Source organism: Toxorhynchites rutilus, chromosome 1, assembly GCF_029784135.1.
Source record: "Toxorhynchites rutilus septentrionalis strain SRP chromosome 1, ASM2978413v1, whole genome shotgun sequence".
NCBI lineage: Eukaryota > Metazoa > Arthropoda > Insecta > Diptera > Culicidae > Toxorhynchites > Toxorhynchites rutilus.
This window is the reverse complement of record NC_073744.1, coordinates 189999976-190025347: the sequence shown is the minus strand read 5'-3', so window position 1 is coordinate 190025347 and position 25372 is coordinate 189999976. Positions and strand designations below refer to the sequence as shown.

The following is a 25372-nucleotide window of genomic DNA, read 5'->3' as shown; positions in this document are numbered from 1 at the left end:
CACGAATGTTGGACGTTTTTTCGAGCTCCAAAAAAATAAAGCCAAGGATTTTTTTATTATCCATTATATCATTTTTTGTTTATCTATCTTTTAAGAATAAAAAAAAATTAACGTAGAACAAATATTCGTAATTAGAATAGTTAAGAGCTGATAAAGTGAGAGGTATGGAAAAAAAAGTTGTGCCAGGGCGTACACGATTCCACGATTCCCTTCTAGTTATCTGAAACAAAAAAAAATCGAACAGACTCTGAATCAGTGAAGATGTCGGTATCGCATGAACCTCGGACAAGTCAAAAACATGTTTTTTTTTGGAAAAATGGCTACCGTTTGAAGAGAAAAATGCCGTTTTTAATGTGTTTTTACGTCTCCCGTTTTTTAAGAATAGTGAAATTTAAAAACTATAATTTTTTTATTGGTTCATGCGATAGAGAGAAAATATGAAGAAAAAAAAAAGATTTATTTTTCAAATTGATAGACTAGAATACTGCCTTAAGGTGATATTATACTATTCGGCACGTAACGTAATTAACACGGCATGTTTCATGCAAGACAAATATTATTGCCTGTGTTCCTGAAAAGTCCCGGAATTTTTAAGGTGAAGGTGGAAGGAAGCCATTGTAGTAGTATAGGTAAAACCACGTGTAAAAATGGGGTTATAGTGTTTGTGAGAGAAGAACAAAGCACACGTAAATAGATCAATTCACTTATCAAGCTGTGTGGCGCTTCATTGACACGAGTCTTTGAATACATTTGACAAAAATAACAATGTATGTACGATATGTTTCGATGAACAATTGCAGATATAAATATATATAGAAGGTGCAATTGCATATCAAGTAAAATTCTGATTATACGCGAGTGTAACATAAGCAAATTTATAACACATGCGATTTGGGACTCTTTTGGTATTTACAAGTTCTTCCGCATAGTAACTTGATGTTGATAATTCCTTAATATTTTCCTTCGTTGATCGATGATGTTGTCTGGCATCAGTGTCGAAAAAATAACGATGGTTTCACCAATACAAACAAAACCATTGCCGAAACTTGAAAAATCAAAATTTAACTTTCAGAGCACTAGCTCGAGTTTTCCGACGTTTTTCACTATACAGTGCGACAGCAGATGAAAATTTAATATCTTGTGAGTAATCGATTAGAGTTTGGTTTACATTACTTGATGGAAAGTGTGCGAAAACGATCATTTTCTTCACACTGTTTCGCAAAATTATTGATTTTCGGGCGAGGGGTGAGGGAGGGAGATGAAAGAAATGAGTGCCTTTCTGGTAGCCATTTGTGGCTAGCTTCCACCTTCACCTTGATGAAAACAATCGTTTTTGGGCAAACCTGTATTTATTCTGCAACATAGTTTCCTTCGAAGGTAATTCACTTGGTATAGCGAGTTTCCAACATTTCGATTCCTTTTGTAGTACGAAACGTCTAAGTCTTCCAAATATGCTTCAGTGCCACTCTGCAGACTGCCTATTGGACTCAGGAGTGTGGTAATGGATCCACGTTTCATCAATCGTCACAATACGTCGAAAGAAGCCCACTCGATTACGCTTCGACAACGCCAAACCGGCTGTTGAATCATCAACACGCCGCTGTTTTTGGTTGACGGCCAGCAAACGCGGCACCCATCGTGCGGATAGCTTTTTCATGGCCAAAATTTCGTGTAGAATGAATCCCCCCTCTTTTTTTTTGAAATGCATACGGCCTCAGCTAACTCGCGTAACTTCACTTTACGATCTTCAATACGAGTCAATACACCTGTTTTACGATTTCTGGATTCGTAGCCTCTTTTGGCCTTCCAGATCGAGGTGCATCTGCGGTGCTTGTACGGTCCATTTTGAATTCATTAAACCACCGATAAACTGTTGTTCTCGAAGGAGCAGAAGTAGCATAACATTTCGTCAACCACTGCATTGATTGTTCGAGAGTTTTTTCCATCCAAAAACAATGATTGATCGAAATACGATATTCCTCTTTTTCCATTTCCAATGCGAATGCTCAGGTAGTGACACTTAAACAACTGTAGTTTGTGAACAAATGAACGCAAATGTCATGGAACTTTACACATAAGCTAGTGACAGGTGATCCTCTCGAAATGAATCTTGTTCATTTTTTAGTGGCGCCATTTGTTTGAAAATCCCGGGGCCTTTCAGCCCATGCAGTACAAATTATTTCCCCAAATCATCATATTCTTATAGCGATTATCATCTGTTTTCTAACCTATAGAAATGTGAAAACATGGAATAAAGATAGTGGCACGATTAGGAGACCTGAAAACTTTGATCTTAACCTTGTTCAGAGCGTTTTGTTATTCGAGAGCGATTCGTATTGTTTCCTGACAATTCAAAATTGTGTCTCACCGAAAAAACTAAATTGACTCAAAAGAATTCTCGTGCATGTTGATGATGGATATTTGAAAAGTGACCATAAACTGATGGATAATTCTTTTTTTGCACACGGTAGAAATTTATAAACTTTTCGATAGGTTACATGTTTAGATAGTGTTGAAATGAGTAATTTGAATACCCCATACATTCGGGCCCACTAACACGTGGTCGACTGCAACATACAACAAATATAGAAACTAAACCTTTCAGCTTTTGTTGTTGTGTGGTCCATTCGCTCATGAGCTACGTGGTTTTAAAAATTAAGTTCAGCAAAGGTTTTCCTTTGTTCGTTTGGGTTCGGTACATTTGAAGGTTTTCAAACTTTCAATAGTGTTTATGGTCGCGATATTGTAACTGCCAAATTCATGCCATTTTATTTACGTCCATTCCGTTCATTTCCGTATATTGATGTTAAAGATGAACCACGCACAGGCTAGTAGTCGGAAATGTCGCGTAAATTCATAGAATTTCTCTTCATAGTATGAACCTAAGTGGTGCGGACTCAATCCACTTCAGTTTCAAGCAAATTCATGCATGTTTTCAAGCGATTTCTTGCAATAAATTTTCAGACCACCAGAGATGCCAGATTTACAAATATGTTTGTAAATTCACAGACATATCTGTAAAATACTTTTTTATTTTTGTTGTATACTTTTTGAATATACAGTAATTTACATTTAATGCGACATTCATCACAACAAAGATGTTTGACTCACCGTATGACATTTTTCCATAGTTTTAATACATAAAAGGTTTTTATATTTAGTTTATATCTATACACATTACGTCACATTACGTTGGTGTTTTGTTTTGTAACAATATCTTGTACACGTCAACGTTTTATGATTTCATAAGTACTTTTGCCCTGACATCATTGCAGACGAAAGAGACGATATGATTCTTCACGATGAATGAAAAATTGCTTTCATTTTCTATACATAAAGGGTGTGCCACATCAAATTGCATCACGGAAAAAACGCTGTAGAAATTCGCCCAGTAGACCGATTCTTTTGAAAATTTTAGACAGTAAAATAAAAACTATTAAACAACTTTTGGCATTTTCTTTTTATTCATACTTCGAGCCCAAGCCCGTATGCTCGCACCTTCCTCTTTACCCCGTCCATAAGGTTCTTTACAACGTCAGGTTGTAGTTTTTTTTGAACAGAAATCCATTTTCTCTTGAAGTCCGCCTCCGATTTGACAACTTTTGGGTTCTTCCGGAGGGCCTGCTTCATAATCGCCCAATATTTCTCTATTGGGCGAAGCTCCGGCGCGTTGGGCGGGTTCATTTCCTTTGGCACGAAGGTGACCCCGTTGGCTTCGTACCACTCCAACACGTCCTTTGAATAGTGGCACGAAGCGAGATCCGGCCAGAAGATGGTCGGGCCCTCGTGCTGCTTCAATAGTGGTAGTAAGCGCTTCTGTAGGCACTCCTTAAGGTAAACCTGCCCGTTTACCGTGCCGGTCATCACGAAGGGGGCGCACCGCTTTCCGCAAGAGCAGATCGCTTGTCACACCATGTACTTTTTGGCAAACTTGGATAGTTTCTGCTTGCGAATCTCCTCCGGAACGCTGAATTTGTCCTCTGCGGAGAAGAAAAACAGGCCCGGCAGCTGACGAAAGTCCGCTTTGACGTAGGTTTCGTCGTCCATTACCAGGCAATGCGGCTTCGTCAGCATTTCGGTGTACAGCTTCCGGGCTCGCGTCTTCCCCACCATGTTTTGCCTTTCGTCGCGGTTAGGAGCCTTCTGAACCTTGTATGTACGCAGACCCTCCCGCTGCTTGGTCCGCTGGACGAATGAACTTGACAAATTCAGCTTATTGGCGACATCCCGGACCGAACTTCTCGGATCACGTCTAAACTGCTTAACTACGCGCTTGTGATCTTTTTCACTGACGGAGCATCCATTTTTGCCGTTCTTCACCTTCCGGTCGATGGTTAGGTTCTCGAAGTATCGTTTTAGTACTCTGCTGACCGTGGATTGGACGATTCCCAGCATCTTACCGATGTCCCGATGTGACAACTCCGGATTCTCGAAATGAGTGCACAGGATTAATTCACGACGCTCTTTTTCGTACGACGACATTTTTCCAAATTTACGAAAAATTGACAGTGAAGCATGGCCAACGTGATCTATACACTCTTATCTGATTATAAGCGAAAGCTGAAGATATAATTCCTAAGAATTAAATTTCTACAGCGTTTTTTCCGTGATGCAATTTGATGTGACACAACCTTTACTATACATTTACTATACTATACTTCGAAATTTCATGCTAAAAAATATCATAACTTTTGAACAACTGAACCGATACAGATAATCGACATATTAAATTGAAGCCAATGATAGATCTTCTTTGAAAAAATATACATACTTGCGAAAAATATGGTTTTTCGTTTTAGTAATTATTGATTGTGTTAGTTTTCCATAGTTTTTTCGATTGAAGATAGAGGGCGCTATATTTTTACATTTTTTTTTTTTTTGAAAGCTGAGGTTTTTTTACGTAGTGTATTTCGAAACAAATGAAGTGTCTTTTTAGTTTTTGAGTTATGATTTTTCAAATTTAAGTTGTTTTCAGTATTCGTTCAATATTTCTATGCAGCTAGACTAAATATATGCGGCTGGAATCGCAAGTGCAATAATTTTTTTTAAATAAGACTAGCTCATTGGCTTCAATTTAATATGGCGATTATCTAGATCGGTCCATTAGTTCAAAAGTTATGAATTTTTGAAAAAGTAATTTTTGGAAGAAAAGGCAAAAAAAAAAAGATTTATCGTACCATCGGTTCAATTTGAAAAATCATAACTTATAAATGACAAAAATCACATTTCTGATTTCTGGATATGTTATGTAAAAGACCTCAGTTTTCAAAAAAAATATAAAAAAATATAGCGCCCTCTAGTCTGAAGCCATGAGAACATCAAAAATCAAATACAATCAATAATTACAAAAACAAAATCAATTTTTTTGCAAGTGTTTTTCTAAAAAATACCATCTAATTTTATTTAATTTGATATTTCGATCGTCCAAATCGGTTCTGCAGTTCGAAAGTTATGAATTTTCGAAAAAGTCATTTTTGGAAAGAAAAAAAAGCGAAAAAATGAATTTATCGGACCACCCTAAAATATGAATTAGCACCATAATGAAATAATGGAAACATACGGGTCAAATGTTTTGCGATAAAGGACAAATCTACCACTTTTCACGAAAATCTGGAAATATATATACAGCCATTCCATGTGAATGCGATAAGGTGGTTATCAAGGGGCAAAATGATTTTTCGAATCATCGGTTAACTTTGAAAAATCATATCTCAAAAAAGAAAAAAATAGCATCTCTGAAATCGAGATATGTCATGTAAAACGTCCTCAGCTTTCAAGAAAAATATAAAAAAATATAGCGCCAATGAAAACAATAAAAATCAACTACAATCTATACGAAATGAAATTACGGAAATGATTTTTTTTTTGCTAGCTCCCAACCAATTCAGTGGTTCTAAAGTTATGAATTTTTGAAAATGTCAGTTTTGGGAAAATGATATTTCGGACCACACTAAAATGGAAATGGTCACCCCAACGAAAAAATAAAAAATATGGGTCTAATGTTTTGCGATAAAGAACAAAAATACCAATTTTCATCGCAATCTGAGAACGGTTTGGCATAGAACGGCTGTATATATACAAAATATACATATACAAAATATATAATAATATACAAAAGACAATCTTACGTGCATCACGATGTATAAAGTATAAATGAATCTGTGAAAATTAACATTAAAAGACATTTCTACAGCTCCGCACATTTCTACAGACATTTCCACATTTTTAACAGACTTTCACATATTTTTACAGACCTTTTTTAAAAATCATCTGGCAACTCTTCGTTCCACTTTTCATCGAATATTTTCAAATCGTAGGAGTAAACATTTACGTGACTGTGACTTTGTTTGTTTTTATTTCGTTCGGAAAAACATGATATTAGGGAAAGTGGAGATTGAAAATGCGTTGCTCAGTGAAATGCTGCCCGAAGACGAGTGAAATTGTTTGCGTAAGCTTTTATCGTATACCTTCGGAAACGTTTTTACAGACGCGCTGGGTCGATTTTTGCGGAGTCAACAAACTAGTTCCGAATAAGAGTTCCCGTATCTGTAGAGTAAGTACGATGTTTGAATTATTGAAAACCAAGTGTAGCAAACCTTTCATACATATTTTCAGGATCGTTTTGATAGAAATACATCGTTTCGTTTCAACTGGAAAGAAACTGTAATGCCTTCCCAACAATTAAACCGGCATTTGACTCGGAGGATTACGTCCATCATCAACAAGAAGTGCAGATTGCTTTACCGTTATATTCATCATCAGTACTAGCGGATCATTATTACACGGATTCCATTCGGTCAGCTTCACTAGCAAGGCTGTTTTCACCGACGTTAGAAAAAAAAAAGCATTTCACTTTTGCTATGATTTTATGTTTTCGCCAATATTGAATTCTGCTTTTGTAGGTTGTTGATATCCTGTCAGGTTTTGATACCTTGCATTATGAGATGTTCTTTCAGAGATGCAATGATCAATTGAACAATTGACGGAAAATGTAGTTCATTCATTTTATAAGTTTATTTATTTTTGCCTTTGATAACAATACCTTTTTTATAGTGTTGATTATCACAAGAAAAATAACACTCCTAATCGGTGGATCTGTTTTGACATTTCAATTGGATCTTTTTTGACAGCCGTTTTGATTCAGTCCGCACTACCCAGGTATGAACATCATACCAAGTGTCTACCACCTGATATTATCTATTGCGAATGATTTTATTTGTTAAAAAAGACTACACCTGGTTTATGTTATTAGGGATGAAGCTTTCTGTGAAACATATTGGAGTTACCTTCGGAATGTAAGATTTCGAACAGAGCGGCGTATTTTTGCCCTAGAAGTAGAAATAATGGTTTATTCCACAATAAAACAGATAAAAAAAATCTCGCCATTCATTTCGTAAAATGAGTTTTCTGACATGATACCACTTTTGTCATTATTATACATCACTGTGCAACGAGGAATCACCGTTGTGCATAAGAATGCAACTTGAGGAAAAAGTTAACGAAAGTAGGATAGAGTTTTGAGTGGATTAGAAACTACCTTCAAACCAGGTTTGTACCGATCTCCAATGAAGCTTTGTAACAAATTTAGGATTCCGGAGAGAGATTCAAGAGCGTACTACAAAAGCCAAAGGCGTTTATTAATATGTTTATGTCAATAAGACCCCACCGTAATCATTCATTAAACTCGATACTACTATTCAGTCCCAAGGTTCTTTAATGATTTGTAACAAAGTTTCGAGACTAGCACCGAGAAGTCAGTTCTGGAAATGATGCTATTTTCAAGAGGTTCTGCAGCTTGACTGCAACAAGATTTTATTTTGAATCGAATAGAGAACAACATTTAAAGATGAATCAACCGTATGCCATACAAATAAGAATTGGTTACCTATTTCAAGTAATATGCGTGTGCCATTGGCACGACAAAATACTGTACCATTTGGTACGGCACAGAGCTGTGCCATGGTACGCTTGGCACGGTTGGCACACTTTGGCACACTTTGGCACAGCTGGCACGTTTGGTACAATTGGCACGGTTGGCACACATTGGCACAGTTGGCACTGCTGGCACAGATGACACAAATGGTACAGCTGGCACAGATGGCACGGCTGGCACAGATTGGTACAAATGGCACAAATAGTACAAATAGCCCAAATGGTACAAATGGCACAAATGACACATTTGGTATACACCCAGGTTTTTTTCTAAGCGGGGGATACGTACCTCGTAAAACAAACCGCGTTAATTGGAGAATCCGCGTAAAAAAAACATGTCACCTAATGATAGATATCAAATGGGTCTATCTTTACGTAGAACGGAAGTAAAAAGTTGAGTGTTGCTATAGTTCGGTTTCCCTCACAAATACCGCCTGGCGAGCTCCCCGTTACCCAACATCTAAGATCCACCTAAGAATCGTGATGAGGTGCGGCACTAAGTGCTAAACCCCGTTGCAAGCACTAGTTACCATAATTTGCCCTGAGGGAACATGAGAGAAAAACGTTAGCTGGGGGGAGATGTGATATTGCACTGGTCTTTTTTTAATTTAATTGGAAAATCCACGTAAAAAACCGCGTTAATTGGAAAATCCGCGTAAAAAAAAACCTCGTAAAAAAACCGCGTAAAAAAAAACCTGGGTGTACTTACTACGAATAGTATGTTTCAGTGCACAGATTCAAATCCCTATTTCTACTAAACGGTTCTGATGCTTGCCTTGTTTGTATGTTTGTATGTAGGGGATCGATTCAGTGCTGGTTTTTCAAAAGTAAAAGAAATTATTGTTTCCCGTTTATTTCTCTGATTACTAGCATACCGACAGACTATTTGGGCCCCGCAAGAAAAACATCCAAAAAAGAATTAATAATAGAAATTTTACCCCCTTCTTGTCAACACAACTTTATCTCTGCTATCATTATGAAACTGCCATTGTCTTGAGAACCCTAAAAAATGGCGGACTGCATGTTTTCTCAAAATCCCGTCAATATGGGTATCAAATGAAAGGGCTTGACTAGCAGAACACAGTTATTTATGATAAATGCAAATTAAAAATGGACGCCACCTCAAAATGGCACCATAAATACTTTTTTTTTTAAATCCCGTCAATATGGGTATCAAATGAAAGAGATTGACTAGTAAAACACAGTTATTTATAAAAAATGCAAATTCAAAATGGCCACCACCTCAAAATGGCACCATAAATATTTTTTTTAAATCCCATCAATATGGGTATCAAATGAGGGGCTTAGAATGAAAGGGGTGTAAGTGATTTGATCGATTTCTCTACATCGACTCTCTCTTTTGGTCATAACTTAGCTGCAAAAACATTCCCAGCTGTATTTGAAAATGTGGAAGATAGATCAGAACCTCATCTATCGGATTGTAAGGACCGTATCGTTATTTATGGGTACGCCTTAGAGTCTCCGTCTGAAAAAGACTATAGCTTGTTTTGACAGCTGTTTATTTTTCTCCTGTTGTTGACACAGTTAGCGTTCAGTTAGCATTGTTAAAAGATCGTTTTTTCCTAAAAGTGCAATCATGAGAGGGCTAACAGAAGAAAAACGAAAATCCATTGTGACCAGATACTGCTCCGAAACAGGAATATCAATGAGAAAATTGGCGAAGGCGGAAGGAGTAAGCGTCCATGCGGTCCAAAACGCTATCAAGCGATTTGGTATGTATAATACATTGAAGGATCTACCCGGTCGCGGCAGAAAACCTGGGCCATCCAAGCCAAACTTGGATAAAAAGATTTGCAGGCAATTTGAAAGAAAAAAGGAATTATCGATACGGGATTGCGCAAAAAAGTGTGGAACATCAATCGGTATGGTTCAACGTGCCAAAGAACGTAACTCACTGAAGGCATATAGAAAGCAAAAATGTCCCAAACGCAGCCAAATTCAGGCAAGTTCCGTGAAAACCCGTGCCCGTAAGCTTTACGATGGGATTTTAAGCAAACGCGAACTGTGCATCGTCATGGATGATGAAACCTACGTCAAACTGGACTACAAAACTCTTCCTGGGGCACAGTTTTACACTGTAAAGCAAGGAACAGATGTCCCGAACGCGGAGAAGTCAATTTTTTGCGAAAAATTCGGTAAGAAAGTGCTGGTTTGGCAAGCTGTTTGTCAATGTGGCATGAAATCATCTCCTTTCTTCACTCTCGGGAATATGAATGGTGAAATTTACCGGAAAGAATGTCTCCAAAAGCGTGTGTTACCGCTCATCCGAAAGCACACTGGTCCGACACTATTTTGGCCTGATTTGGCATCATGCCACTATGCACGTTTGACCTTGGATTGGTATCGCGAGAATAATGTCGATTTTGTGGAAAAGGAGATGAATCCTCCAAATTGTCCGCAAATAAGACCTATTGAAAAATTTTGGGCTTTGATGAAGGGACGACTGCGGAAGAAGGACAAGGCAGCCGATGACCTTGAGCAGTTCAAAAAGGATTGGATAAATGTGAGCAAACAAGTCGATGAGACGGTTGTCCAGAACCTAATGAGGGACATCAAGAAGCAGGTGCGATCATTGGCGCGAAAATCAGAATCTTGATTATTTTTTACTGTTACTCCTTTCTTTCATTCATAAGATACAATATTTTGATATCAGAACTGAAAAATAAATGCAATATTTGAAATAAAGCTGTGTTTTGAGCGTACCCATAATTAACGATACGGTCCTTATAGCAAACATAAATTGGAACGTTTTTGCAGTTGAGTTATTAACTAAATAAAAAGTTGATGAAGAGAAATCGATCAAGTCACTTACACCCCTTGCATTCTGAGCCCCTCAAATGAAAGAGATTGACTAGTAAAACACAGTTATTAAAAAAAATGCAAATCCAAAATGGCCGCCACCACAACATGGCGCCATATTTTTTTTTTTTCAAAATCCCATCAATATGAGTATCAAATGAAAGGGCTTGACTAGCAGTTATTTATGAAAAATGAAAATTCAAAATGACCGCCACACCAAAATGGCGCCATAAATATATGTTTTTATACCCCATCAATATGAGTATCAAGTGCAAGTCGTCGAATATACAGTATATACAGACACTGGAACACCTGTGACGTCGAGTTTGTCTTGATAGAGGTAACCAGGCGCCAATAATATTGCAACACGACAACGCTCGTTCACACACTTCGCGTGCAACTGAGACTCTGAAAAACCTGAAGTTTGAATTAATTCTACCAATTCCCCGTATTCTCGCGACCTTGTGTCTTGCGATTTTTTTCCTCTACTAGTGAGAGAGACCTTAAGGATAATCAGCTCTGACAATGAGGTGATAACAGTTATCCCGTCCTGGATTCCAAAAAAGTCGGATGCATTTATTAGGGATGGTATGGAAAAACTTGTTACACGTTGGAAGAAATGTGTAATGCTCAAAGGGTGACTATGTCGAAAAAAAATACATGTTTTGAAGGTTAAGATTTGTATTTTACCCAACCTTGCCATTTGTTCGTTTTCTACAAGCGTGTATGTGCATTATTTAACAGCCTTCACCCGTGTGTAATTGAAAAAAATTCTTCTGCGCATATGATCGAATTTCGACAATGACGGAGTTATTATAAAACTATATATAAACAATTTTCCTAACTCTATGGTTACTAACAGTTTGGCTGAAAAGATCATAAGGTTGACGTCTAGATGGCGCCTTTTGCAAAAATCTACTTGACTATCACAAAGCATCATCTTTCAATGGATACGTGTCAAAATTTGACAGTAACTGGTCGATTGGTTCGTTAGTTACAGCATTGAGAGGGAAGAAACTTTTGTTATTGTGAAAAAAATGGAAAAATCCAAATTTCGTGTGTAATTGCATTAATTGCATTAAAGCCTGCTTCCGCATTCACCGTATTCTCCAGACTCACCCCCAGCGACTATTTTCTGTTCGCAGACCTGAAGAGAATGCTCGCTGGCAAGAAATTTAAGACCGATGATGAAGTGAATACCGAAACTGAGGCCTATTTTGATGAAAAACCGAAAGAGTACTATAAAAAAAGGTATCGAACAGTTGCAAGATCGCTAAAAACGCTGTATCGCCCTCGAAGGGAATTATGTTGAATAATAAAATTGAATTTTGCAAAAAAATAGTTTTACTGTGTCATCTTATGAACTTTTCAGCCGAACTGTTAAGGTGGAAATCGATTACTCGCGGTGGACTCGGGTTAAGAAGGGTAACATATTTTTTGAGGAAAAGAATGGGATATAAGGGAATTGTTACAATGTTGAGAACACACTCAATTCTCAAATCTATTCGTATATCTATTGTATATTTACATTTCAACTTATTTTACTGTTTATATCAAGGGGGCCAATTACTCGCAATGGAAGAAAAGGAGGGTATAAGGATCAGTACTTGGAAATATCTGTATCACATCAAACTTTTCAGCTGAATTTCCGGCCACATTCGATCATTATACCATTGCATTCGGGATACCGAAAATGAACCAACGCCAAACCTCACAATCACAGCAAGCCACTCACAGTTGATTCATCCAGTTTTTTTCATTTTGTTTTTCGTTCTGTTCTGCGTTCATGGAATGTGAGCAAAACAAAATATCCCTAGTTTTGTCATTCATTGACATTAACATACCAGTTCATTCACTATCAGCATCGTTCTCGGACGAAAACGAAACAAAGAAATTCGTTGAGGAAGATAAGAAAGTACAGAATGCTCATAATAGTGACAATAAATTAAATTGTTCAAGCATGCAAGGTTTCCGTCTCAGTTAAATTGCTTTCATTTTACATAGTGAATATGCAGTTCCAAATCCAATTGTCAGAAATGCTTCAAAAGAAGAATTCCGACGTAAAAAATACCGTCCAAACATTTAATTTTTTTTAAATTCTGAACACACGAACATAAAATGGTGATGTCCAAGACACGACCGCAATGGGAATATTTCGAGCTTCCTTTTGCAAACGGATCAAACTATGCTATAGGATGAGCGGATGAAATTGCCAACATCCAGCTTTGGCTGACACAGTTTGCATTCGCTGCTTGGATCGATTCTGCAGAATGCCCCCTCGCCGTCCAAGCCTAAGCAATCCTTAGCTGTGAGTGTGCATGCAGATCTTGCTCTTTTGTTGGCATTTCCGCTTGCGCCACCGATTTGCGTTGCCCTTTCGGAGTAACTTCAAAAACAACTGAATAAGCAAGGCACTGACTCAATGAGAAAATCACACACATATCGGGATATTGAAAATGAACAGTCACAACATTCCTGACAATTCAATGGCAACGAATAAATGTGAATGAATTCTCATGACTCGAGCTTCAAGGAAAGCTCAGAGAGCACAGAATGAATATGAATGAACACAGTTGTAAATTTGTTTGCCGTCGAATGAATGACAGTAGCATCGACAAGCAAAATAAACGCGTTACACTGATAAAAATATATTTTCAATGTTGCTTAATAAGCTCAATATTTCCAAGCTCTGATAAGGATACAGGGACAATTACACACGAAGATCGATAGTTTTAAGGAAAACATATACAGGGTAACTGCGATATAATGTACATTTCACTTTAAAAATTGTACGTTGTATCGAATTGTAAGTTATATCGAAGCATAATAAAGAACTCAGAAACATAGCTTGTATTACTTTATTGTGTTGCTGTTTAGGTAAGGTTGATGAATAAATTCAACTAAAAGATGAAGCTAGCCTTTCTCATGATGTTTTCCTTCGTACTGTTGATTAATGCTTGATTCATTTAGAATCCGGAATCACAAACCCAGTTGTATTTCGGTATTGATTAAAGGTACGAAACATGTTCTAGTATCATAATACAGATAATTTATTGTTCTTTTAGAAAACAATATTTAAAAAATTATTCCTTTACACTTTGAAAATGTGTACGTTATATCGAGGTGAAAGGTACGTTTTATCCAATGACGTCAAATTGAAGGCACGTTATAACGAGGGTACTTTATATCGAAGTTTCCCTGTATTTGGGACATGTAATCAAGGTCTAACGGAGCCAACACATCTCTCACCGACACATTGGGCTGTTTTCCTCCGGCGCGAAGGGAATTTTCTAAATTCGATCTGGCGACAAGATGCAAGGGTTGTTTTAAAAGCTCGTTTATTGGAGAGCTTGTGAAGATTTTAGATGTTAGACAAATGCATTCAGCATCTTTGGAATACAATAAAACAGTCTATAAGCCCTCACACTCTTTTCGGGTGTCTTTCGCCGGTTCTGTTCTCCAAAACTACGTGAAAGTAGAAAATATTTCTTTTTTCGGTGCACCTGTTTGTACCGCGGGTTTACCATTGCACCAATTGCAAAAAAAAAAAAAAAAAACTTGGACATTCTTTAACCCATCGTGGCAACAAGTTTCGTTGTGGAAGATACACCTCGCACGAATAAACAACGGCCACAAACGCAGAAACAAGGCAAAATAAACACGATTACTTATATCAACCAAATTAACGCTGTTTAACCGCTCTACATTTTGTTCTTAGACACCCAACTCCTATCTTTTGAAAATTTCTCTATAATATGTTTCCATCCGTGGCCGAGTGGTTAGCGTCTCACATTATCATGCCGGGTGTTCGGGTTCGATTCCCGTTCTGGCCGGGGGATTTTTCGTCAAAGAAATTTCCTCCGACTTGCACTGTGGTCGCGCGTATTCTAGAGCTTGCCCCTCGGAATACATTCAAGGCGTGTTATTTGGCTTAAGAAATCTCAACTAAGTATTAATGATTCTAAGTGCGATTTCTAGTGAAGGATAATTAACCTTAGAATTTGAAGTATCTAAAAAACAAACAAAGAAGAAAAAGAAATTAAAAAAGACAATTGTCTTGAAGGGAAAATATTATACAAAATGTATTAAGAAGGGACCCCTGTCTGGAAGGTCGAAAAATAATGAATTTTCGTGATTTTTTTTCCAGATGTTAGGAATAAAGTCAAGTGTTCGGGTATTTTGATTATTGTTAAAGTTATATTTGTAGATGTATTTATCATTTTTCGAGTTTACGAATAATGATTATTACGCTGTTGACAGCTGGATACCTTACTGGTGGTTTCGGTTTTGAAGCAACGGGGTGCCGCAGAACGATGAAGATTTTGAAACTTTAGGACAATACCTAAAGCATTACATAGGGGTTTTTGAAAATTCCGAAAATTGCCAAAATGGCGACCATTTTTGCTAAAAATGAGTTATTTTTCATGATAAATCGCAGTTTAGAAGCTCATAAGAGATCGAAAAAAAAAGAGATATGAAAGCGGCTATGTAAGGATTTAAATAATTCATTTTCACATGCTGATAAAAAAAGCCAAATCAGCCAAATCGAGTAGATCCTGAGGTATCGATACCACCAGCTGAAAAAACATAGTTTCGAGAAAAACACGTTCAAAAATTCGCACAGTAATACTTAATATATCCCTTGAGGTGACCAAGGGTTGGAAAGTTACTTTCGGCTGTAACTTTCCAACGAAATCAAATATCGAACAATTCTTTCAGGACAATATTTTTGAGGACATAAGCTTTCCAAAAATGCAAAAACAAAACATTTTTTCGAGGGGTCCCCCTCAAAGTATGGATGTCCACTGTGCCATGTCCCGTGCCATGGCACGGCATTTCTGTGCCATTTTTGTTTGGCACGGCACGGCCCCTGTGCCAAATCGCACGCACTCTAATTTCAAGACAATCGAAGCTTATTGTTGTGTTGAAAGAACTAAAACAAAAATCGCTATGAAAATGATCGAAAGAGTGACGAAGTGACGAAGAGTGACAAGCAAATCAACAGCTAAAACAGTTGAGTGTACGTCACAGATGGACACTACCGAGTAACACAAAAATTGACGAAACTGATTGCCAGATCAAATGTTCCGTTACATTCGCCCCCGTTTTAAATGCAGAAGAGCTCGATGAAAATGAAACAAATATTTACCATTTTGCACTTGTTCTCCCGAATTAGCTCCAAACCGTAATCGGTATTAGTCATAGTTTGGAGGCAAATCTCAACAACTATGGCTAAGCTATAAAAGCCATTCCAGCCCACCCGGAAGGCACAGTTCGCAAACAGTCCTGGTTTGAGCGCAATCAGCCGGGAGGTTTTCGTTTCAATTTTGCACTCAATGGAAGGTCACATCTGTAGGAATCTAGTTTTTGCAATGAAAGCTTTGGTAAGAATGTGTTTTTTTAGAAAAAGATATGAAGGATACTGATCTTTTTTTTTTCCGTCCCAGATCATTGGAACCGTGCTGCTGCTGGCTTCGGCCTGCGCGGACTCCGGCCAACGGCTGGCATCCCAGTATCACGCCCACGACGGCGTCGGTGGTTATTCGTACGGCTACACCGATCCGAACTCGCAAAAGCACGAATCGAAGGATGCCCACGGAGTGACCCGCGGGGAATATTCCTACATTGACGCCAACGGGCTGGTGCAGAAGGTGAAATACATCGCCGACCCCAAGCACGGCTTCCGAGTGGTCGGAACCAATCTGCAGAAAGGAACGCTTCCGGCGGCGGCAGTGCACGAGGTAGCCCAATCGGATACGCACGCGGCTGCTCCGCGGCCACACATCCACTCGCGTCCCGTAGTTCCCAAGCGTAAGGATAGCTCCCATCATTCGCATCCGGTGGTGGTTGTTCTGAGGGAAGACGGTGTCCCTCTGGAAACACCCGAAGTGCGTCATGCCAAAGCCGCTCATCTCGCTGCGCATGCAAAAGCTAAAGCAAATGTGGCACCCAGACGCCCACTTTACATTCCAACGCCGAGCTACGCTCCCACTATTCCAGAGGCTGTGCCAGTTGGTCCTGCATCTCGGAACGGCTGGCGGGGTCCTTTGCATTTCCCAGTGATCGATCGGGGTGTCCCACTGGAAACGCCAGAGGTTCTGCAAGCCAAAGCCATTCACGCGGCTGCCTACGCTAAGATTGGAAGGCTCATCCCATCCGTTCCACCGAAGCCAAAAAGTGCTGTGAGTCGGCCGCCACCGGTGGACGATGGCTGCTATAAGCCGTATCTATATCGACACTAATCCTCGTTTGAATGCGGGGTTCCAAAGAAGGTCTGTTGAGTGCAAAAGGTGTGATACTGTCCGATCTTGTCCAGGGAAGAATTGTTCCAATGTGTGTGTGTGGAATTAGCTCCTCATTAGTTTGTAAGCTGTAGTGTCCCTCCAAAGGTATTGTTAAACTGGCTCAATTAGTGTTATGATGTAAGAACTAAGTTTCTGTTTGTAATCGAATTACCTGAGTCTTAGTAAACTGTAGATTACTGGAACATGAACATACATTCTAGGAATACCAAAACATATATCTATAAATCACAACTGAAAGAAAATGTCTACGTTTGTGTCACGGAAAGATTGTTACTCTCCTTTTGACGTAGGATTACGTCTTTCGGGAACATATTGGGGTACAAATTGAAAATCGAAAATCGAGCACATCGTGAAAATTGTCCAATTTCAAACGCTTATTGCTCAGTCAGTTCACGATGGATTAATGAAATTTCTGCGTCAATCGAATTCGGCACTCCATAACATTTTTTATATCGAAGAAAATAATATATGTCATGAAACTAACTATCGAACAATTGAAAAATCTCAACCCCTATCCTAACGGAAATACCCACTTCTGATTGGTCGAAATTGACGACACATGCGGTGGGTCCCGAACAGAGACTGGGGGAAATCGACATTGCAAATACATTAAAGTAGGGGGAACTTTTTTTCCTACCGAAATGTGTTCCCTAACAGAGACATTAAAACCAAATCATTATCAAAGAGTTAAACGATGTAATTCTTCATACATATCCAAAATCAACAGATAGCCTAACGGAATCCTACGTCAACTATGCGGTCGTGTCTCGGACACAGCCCTCCTGTGACTTTTTTGAATTAGGGAGTCTTTAAACTTTTTCAATTCGAAAAATCCCTTGTCTTGAGAAAGGCAAACAATATTCACTTAAAAATCTCCCAATGAGAAGTGTGTTCGCCATGACCATTCCCTCAGGCTCGGTTTCGAAGTCCGTGTTGGGGAAACACATTCCGGTCTGCTTGTATACATGTGGGATGCTCTTCGGAAGAACAACCAATACGAAGAGATCGTTTCGCTGCGCTCCTTTTGGCACAATTTGAGGAGTACAAATCGGGCTAATCCAAACGTGGGATTTAGCGTGCTTCATAACGGATAGAAAATGTTTCCACGCATCTATCACAATAAATAAAAAAATGTTTTTCTTCAGGCAAACAATTGAAAAATTGTGAATTGTGAAATATCACGTAGGACTACATCTTTGATATCAAATGCATATTACGCAAGAAAGTTATTGCGATATATGTTATATAATACATCATTAGAAAGGAAATTTATTCAGCAATTTTTTTAAATTAAAAAGCAAACCGGGAAATTACGAAAACAAGTAAACAATTTAACGAATGAGGGAGGTTTGGTTTTTAGATTTTACCAGCTGCTTGCGTTGTGGGGGGAAGAGCAACAAACAACATGTTTGCATATAAAGGGTGTGTCACATCAAATTGCATCACGGAAAAAACGCTGTAGAAATTCGCCCAGTAGACCGATCCTTTTGAAAATTTTAGACAGTAAAATAAAAACTATTGAACAACTTTTGGCATTTTCTTTTTATTCATAATTTGAGCCCAAGCCCGTATGCTCGCACCTTCCTCTTTACCCCGTCCATAAGGTTCTGTATAACGTCAGGTTGTAGTTTTTTTTGAACAGAAATCCATTTTCTCTTGAAGTCCGCCTCCGATTTGACAATTTTTGGGTTCTTCCGGAGGGCCTGCTTCATAATCGCCCAATATTTCTCTATTGGGCGAAGCTCCGGCGCGTTGGGCGGGCTCATTTCCTTTGGCACGAAGGTGACCCCGTTGGCTTCGTACCACTCCAACACGTCCTTTGAATAGTGGCACGAAGTGAGATCCGGCCAGAAGATGGTCGGGCCCTCGTGCTGCTTCAATAGTGGTAGTAAGCGTTTCTGTAGGCACTCCTTAAAGTAAACCTGCCCGTTTACCGTGCCGGTCATCACGAAGGGGGCGCTCCGCTTTCCGCAAGAGCAGATCGCTTGCCACACCATGTACTTTTTGGCAAACTTGAATAGTTTCTGCTTGCGAATCTCCGGAACGCTGAATTTGTCCTCTGCGGAGAAGAACAACAGGCCCGGCAGCTGACGAAAGTCCGCTTTGACGTAGGTTTCGTCATCCATTACCAGGCAATGCGGCTTCGTCAGCATTTCGGTGTACAGCTTCCGGGCTCGCGTCTTCCCCACCATGTTTTGCCTTTCGTCGCGGTTAGGAGCCTTCTGAACCTTGTATGTACGCAGGCCCTCCCGCTGCTTGGTCCGCTGGACGAATGAACTTGACAAATTCAGCTTATTGGCAACACCCCGGACCGAACTTCTCGCATCACGTCTAAACTGCTTAACTACGCGCTTGTGATCTTTTTCACTGACGGAGCATCCATTTTTGCTGTTCTTCACCTTCCGGTCGATGATTAGGTTCTCGAAGTATCGTTTTAGTACTCTGCTGACCGTGGATTGGACGATTCCCAGCATCTTACCGATGTCCCGATGTGACAACTCCGGATTCTCGAAATGAGTGCGCAGGATTAATTCACGACGCTCTTTTTCGTTCGAAGACATTTTTCCAAATTTACGAAAAATTGACAGTGAAGCATGGCCAACGTGATCTATACACTCTTATCTGATTATGAGCGAAAGCTGAAGATATAATTCTTAAAAATTAAATTTCTACAGCGTTTTTTCCGTGATGCGATTTTATGTGACACACCCTTTACATAGTCATAGCCAGCGTTGCCAATGTTCCAGTTTAAGCTGGATTCTTCAAGTATTTTTCCTCGATCCGATCGATCAAACAGTTAAACCCTAAAATTTTCCAGTTTTTTGAAAAATATTATTGGAAACCCTGTTCAACAGCACAGTTTTTTTTTAATACCGTTCTGTTTTATCCAGTTTTATCCAGTGTGCTTCTTATTTAACAATTTTATGTAAAATAAACTCACAATGCATAAATATTATCCCTCCTACTCCTTGACCAATTATATTGTTTGACATTTTTCGTTCGATCGGTTCAAGGTGTATTCACCTACCAATTATTTACAATTATTTATTACCAAAAATTCCTCCAAAACAGTTCAGACCAATTGATCTACCGTTTTAACCACGACTGGTGTAATGTTCATAACAAGAAATCTCACCCAAAATGGTTCGTAGAGTCCGCGTCCGTGTTATAGGCCCCCAAACCATTCTAAAGCTCAGAAGTTCACGTCACACAGTCACAGGCGCAGTTTTATTTCCACATTCTTCGTGAGTGCGAAAAAGATAGCAACGAAGATGAACAAAACACTACTGGAATGTCAGAATTCGACTTAGAAGCATTAGAACAGAAGATTGATGTTAGATTTGATGCATTGATCTATAATCAGAAACCGCGTCTCCATGTACCTCAATTGATCACATCGTCGGGCATTAACTACGAGATTTTGAAATTTTTATTCAAATAAAACCGTGTTTTCTAGAGATTCTAGAAGAAAAAATCCTCAAATATTGTATCACAGTAATGTTCGAGTGGTGGGAAAAGTTATCTGGATCAGTTCGAGTGGTTAGTTAATGGTTTTGTCGCTATCTTATAAACTACATATAGATACTACACGAATCTTCGAAAGACATTCTATTTTTTGAAGCATTGGAATAGGTAAAAAAAATATATTTCAGATAAATCAAAGCCGAATTTCTTAAAATGAAACTATTTCACAGGATCCAGTTTCCATCCAGTTTTTTTGAAGGGCAATTTTCCAGTTTTTTGAAAAATATTATTGGAAACCCTGTTCATAGTCATGTGTACTCAATCTATATCGAATTATTATCGATACTTCGTTTTTCGCTAGAGGCTCTGAATAAAGACGAATTTGGAGCGAGCGAGAACATTCTCCACTCACAGCACAGTCATAATTAAGTGGATTTCCGAGCGGGCATCCGTTTATGTATAGATTCAAGTGATTTCAATAGTTTGTTCTCACAAAGATTTTTATGCTGTTAAAACAAGTTTTCGTGTCAATAACAAACATATAACTCTTAGACATTTTATCTTCGAAATGAAACGATGAATAAACGCTCAAAACCTTGCACCTCCAACGTAACGATCTCTTTTTCGAAACTTTGAGCTTACACCCAGAACAGAAATGAAAGACGAAGTCCTACGTCCTCCGGCATGATCATGTGTGACGTTAACGACTCGGTCACGGGCAGAGTTGCCAATAATATTTTTTTTTTCAAAAAACTGGAAGATTGCTCTTAAAAAAACTGGAAGAAAACTGGTTCCTGAAAAATAATTTTATTTAAAGAAAGTCGACTTTGATTTATTTTAAACAATGTTTTGCCTATTCCAGTGGTTGTGAAATAGAATTTATTTTGAAGTGTTTAGTGTGTTTAGTGTACTATTCACATGTAGTTCATAAAACAGTGAAATAAACCAATAATTAACCATTCGAGCAGGAAAAACGTTTCTCACCACTCGAACATCACGGTGAAACAATATTAGAGGATCTTCTAGAACCTCTAGAACATACAGTTTTATTTGGATAAAACTTGAAAAATCTCGAAGAACGCGGAATAAAAAACTTCGCCTGTGAGTGACGGATCTCTATAGTAGCATAACCGAAAATGAACTTGAAGCTATTAAGAACCAGAGCAAGATAGTCCAAAGCCTCAAGGAGGACGGTTGTAATAGCTGTTGTCCATTGATATTGCGTAAAAAAAAGATAACTTTCCGTCGTCGCGATCGAAGTTCGATACAGAGTACGCGCGATTGACAATGGACAACATATTATCAGGAATTATGGTTTCAAAGGAGTTCTCTCGGTTACCTTCTCAGGTTTCCAAAAGATAATTCTCCTCCGTCGCGATTAAATTTCCAGAAAGCTCACGGGCGATGCATAATGGAACATAACTCCGGGACGATTGTTTCTAGAAGAGTTCTCTAGGCTTCTCAGGTTTACAAAAGATAACTGTCCCCCTTCGAGATTGAAATTCGATATAGATAGATAACGGAATATATCGCCGGTCCGATTGGTTCTACAGTTCTTCCGGTTATCTTTTCAGGTTTCTCGAAGATAACTCTCCGCCGTTGCGAATGGAGGTGTATAAAGTAAGAAATAGTTGTATAAAGTAAGAATGGATTTCGATTGAAAAAGATGCGATAAATAATAGAATATATAGCCGGTCTAAGTAATTGTACAGGTTTTCCTTTTCCGGTTACCTAAAAATAATGTTTGCCGCATGTTGTGGCACATGTGATTTTTGGATTTTCATTTCGTTGAATGGCCGATTGATGTAAACGGATGTAAATGGAAGCAAGATTACTTGGGTTTAATATTCATATCAATTGAAGTCAATGGAGCACATTGACCCTATGATCTTATGAACTTTAGAATGATTTGGAGAACCTATCACATCTAATGCTCATAAAAACTCAAAGTCAGCATAGCACGCAGTCTCTATGAAACATTTAGGGTTAGATTTCTTGTTATGAACATTGCACAAGTCTTTGTTGAAAAGTTAGATCAATTGCTCTCAGCTTCAGCATGTTTTGGAGGAACTAGAACATATAATATGTGGAACGTTGCTGCTTGAGTAGGCACCACACGTTATGCGCGCTTACCGTATTGAATTCGGAAGTGTAAGCAGAAGAAAAATAATACTGAGAGTGGGTAAGAAAGAAAGATCAGTCCAAGGTAAATATAGGGTAAATGATCTTGGTTTGTCCAATTTGGGGTGTTTTTACGCAACTAGTAAATGCAAATCGATTTTTCTTCATGAAAATCACACATAATCGATACGAGTTTGGGTTTGTTGAAAAGCCCCAAGTCTCTAGTTGCTAATACTACCATAAGGTGTTGAAATTATTCAAATTTTTATGTTTTTTAACGATTTTCCTTAAAGAAGAATTATGATCACGGTTTGACCACCTCTGATCATGGTTTGCCCAAAAAAATGATCATGGTTTGTCCGGTTTTAGAAATCTCCATTTTTGAATAAAAACATTCGAATTCACAATTAGATGTTGCATTTATCATTGTTTGAGTTTACTGTCATCATATTGATTCATTCATAATTTAGGCTTTCTTCAGAATATTGCCTTTTCTTGGGCATTTTAGAAGTGTTCACCTCAACACAATCAACACAGAAAAACCATACTTCTGCTATGCGCGAAGCACACCATAAACAAACATAAACAAACTGCAGCGCGCCAAGCGGTTGCCATAGAAATCATGTGGACAAAACAACATTATTGAATTGGACAACTCATGATCAGAATTGAGTTCATCAAAATGCGTTAATTTAATGGTTTCGCTATGTAAATCCGATACAAATGGTGAGCAAGCATGATGTTTACAATATTTATAAGTGTTGTAATCCAGAAAAGGTCTGAATACGTGCCAAATAATCATCTGGTGATCGATTAAAAGTTAGCTCGAATAAGGGGCGCATTGACACAAATAGAAGGTGTATTTTATAATCCTTTAAAACATGTGATTTCGTAAAAATATACTATCAAACTACTATAAATCATGTAAAAGGCAATTTCATTTATATGTTTCGAAACATTCGAAGACCTTATTTGACACAGGAGCGCTGAATTAGAGCATTCAAAAAAGTGGGCAAACCATGATCATATTTTCGACTGGACAAACCAAGATCATTTACCCTACCTCCGATCGATCGAGCGAACAATGTCAAAAACAAAATTGTTTGAGGAATAGCAAGGTGAGGGAGGAATATTAATGAATTGTGAATTCATTTTACATGAAATTGATGAAACTGAAGTACATATATAAAAAAAAAACTGGATAAAACTGGACAATATTCCAAAAAACTGGAAGATTTTAATGTTTATCTGTTTGACTGGATCAAGGAAAAAAACTGGAAGAATCCAGTTTAAACTGGAACATTGGCAACGCTGGTCACGGGTGCACTGAACAACAGCCACAGTTGATTCTATATTTGCATTGCCAACGCATAAAAACGAACATGAATGTGTGTAATTCAATCATACACGAACACTTTTCACCTAAAGGTATGTAAACCGACGCGAGATATCTTTCCATCAAGTGCCAACCTTGGATTTGAAAACAATGTTTTAAAAAATATATCGAAATAGAAATGCGGTTTGACATCTTTCATTCACATCTCTCTCTCCGAACCCATTCCGCGTGGAGAAAAACCTCTGCTCGCTGGTTGAAGAATAAATGTTTCGCAAAAGCAATTAATAGTCATTCTTTCCAGCTTTGTTTCTGTGCGTTATTGCTAGCTATGCAATATACTAGCTTTGTGGGTTCCCGGAATAAATCGCCACAGAAAACGACTGCAACAGAAACCACCGCTTATAAAATGTGTAGTAGGCTATAAATATTGTGGCGCGGTATTGTATTTCAAAACAAGAATTAACCGGGCAAACGTATCGCCCCAGGCAAACGTAACGCCCCGGGCAGACGTATACCGTCCGACGCTCGCTAGAGCTCGGTCGGACATTGCTAAAGGATCGTATCCTATGTTTCAAACTAACCGGGCAATCAGTGGATCCCAGGTTTGCGTGCGAGACACCGCCGCTTCCGACGGCGGGTCGGCGGTGGACTCGGATTGCGTCATCTTGGCGGCATGGGCCGCCTCGATTCCTTATCCTCGCCAAATGGGGACTTCGTCCCCATTACATTGTCCTCAGAATAAATTTCGAAAAACGAGAACAAGAGAATAAATTTATAATAGAAATGTGAGGCACATGATGTTTTTCCCGCGCCAAATATTTCTAGCCTACTACACTTTTTCTAAGCGGTTGTTTCTGTTGCAGTTGTTTACTGTGGCGATTTATTCCGGTCACCAGCTTTGTGTATATGCTGAGAATGCAGTCTGAAGCAAAATATAGCTCAATTTTAAATATAATTTATACCGTAGCAAAATAGGAACTGAGCTTGACTATTGATGGTTTGTGTTATAGAGACTTTAAAGTTTTGCAGCTCCGCAATCACGATTGACAGAAGCGTTGTTCTCAGCTTTATCTTTACAGAACGGACCACAAATCGCACCAAACAGTACTTTTTTTTCGGAATGAATGGAATTTCGCTGCTCATCGGACCAAATACGGAAATTTTGCTTACTAACGTGTCCGTACTACAAAAAAATGTGCTTCACACCTAAACACAATTTCTCGATAAAACAAAGAAAACACATTTTCAACAAAGCATTGATTTCGATAACAAAATTCCTGAGAAACATTTGTCCTGAGAAAGATCGGGAAGGAAAGATGGTATGAAGATGGACAGGAAAGCTGAAATTTGTTTGCTGCTGCTGCGATGGTGTTGTTGCCACTGAGGTTGTGGT

At 38.5% G+C, this 25372-nt stretch overlaps 1 protein-coding gene across 1 annotated transcript in view; it reads left to right on the top strand.

Moving 5' to 3' along the window:
• LOC129761661 (uncharacterized) overlaps positions 1-17148 on the top strand; it is a 35724-nt gene extending 18576 nt beyond the window's left edge. Inside the window, exons 4-5 of the mRNA XM_055759394.1 lie at positions 15999-16136; positions 16200-17148. Of these exons, the coding sequence (XP_055615369.1) occupies positions 15999-16136; positions 16200-16994 (933 nt within the window). The 3' untranslated portion in view covers positions 16995-17148. The remainder of the gene's footprint in view (positions 1-15998; positions 16137-16199) is intronic.
• Positions 17149-25372: the final 8224 nt, after the last annotated feature.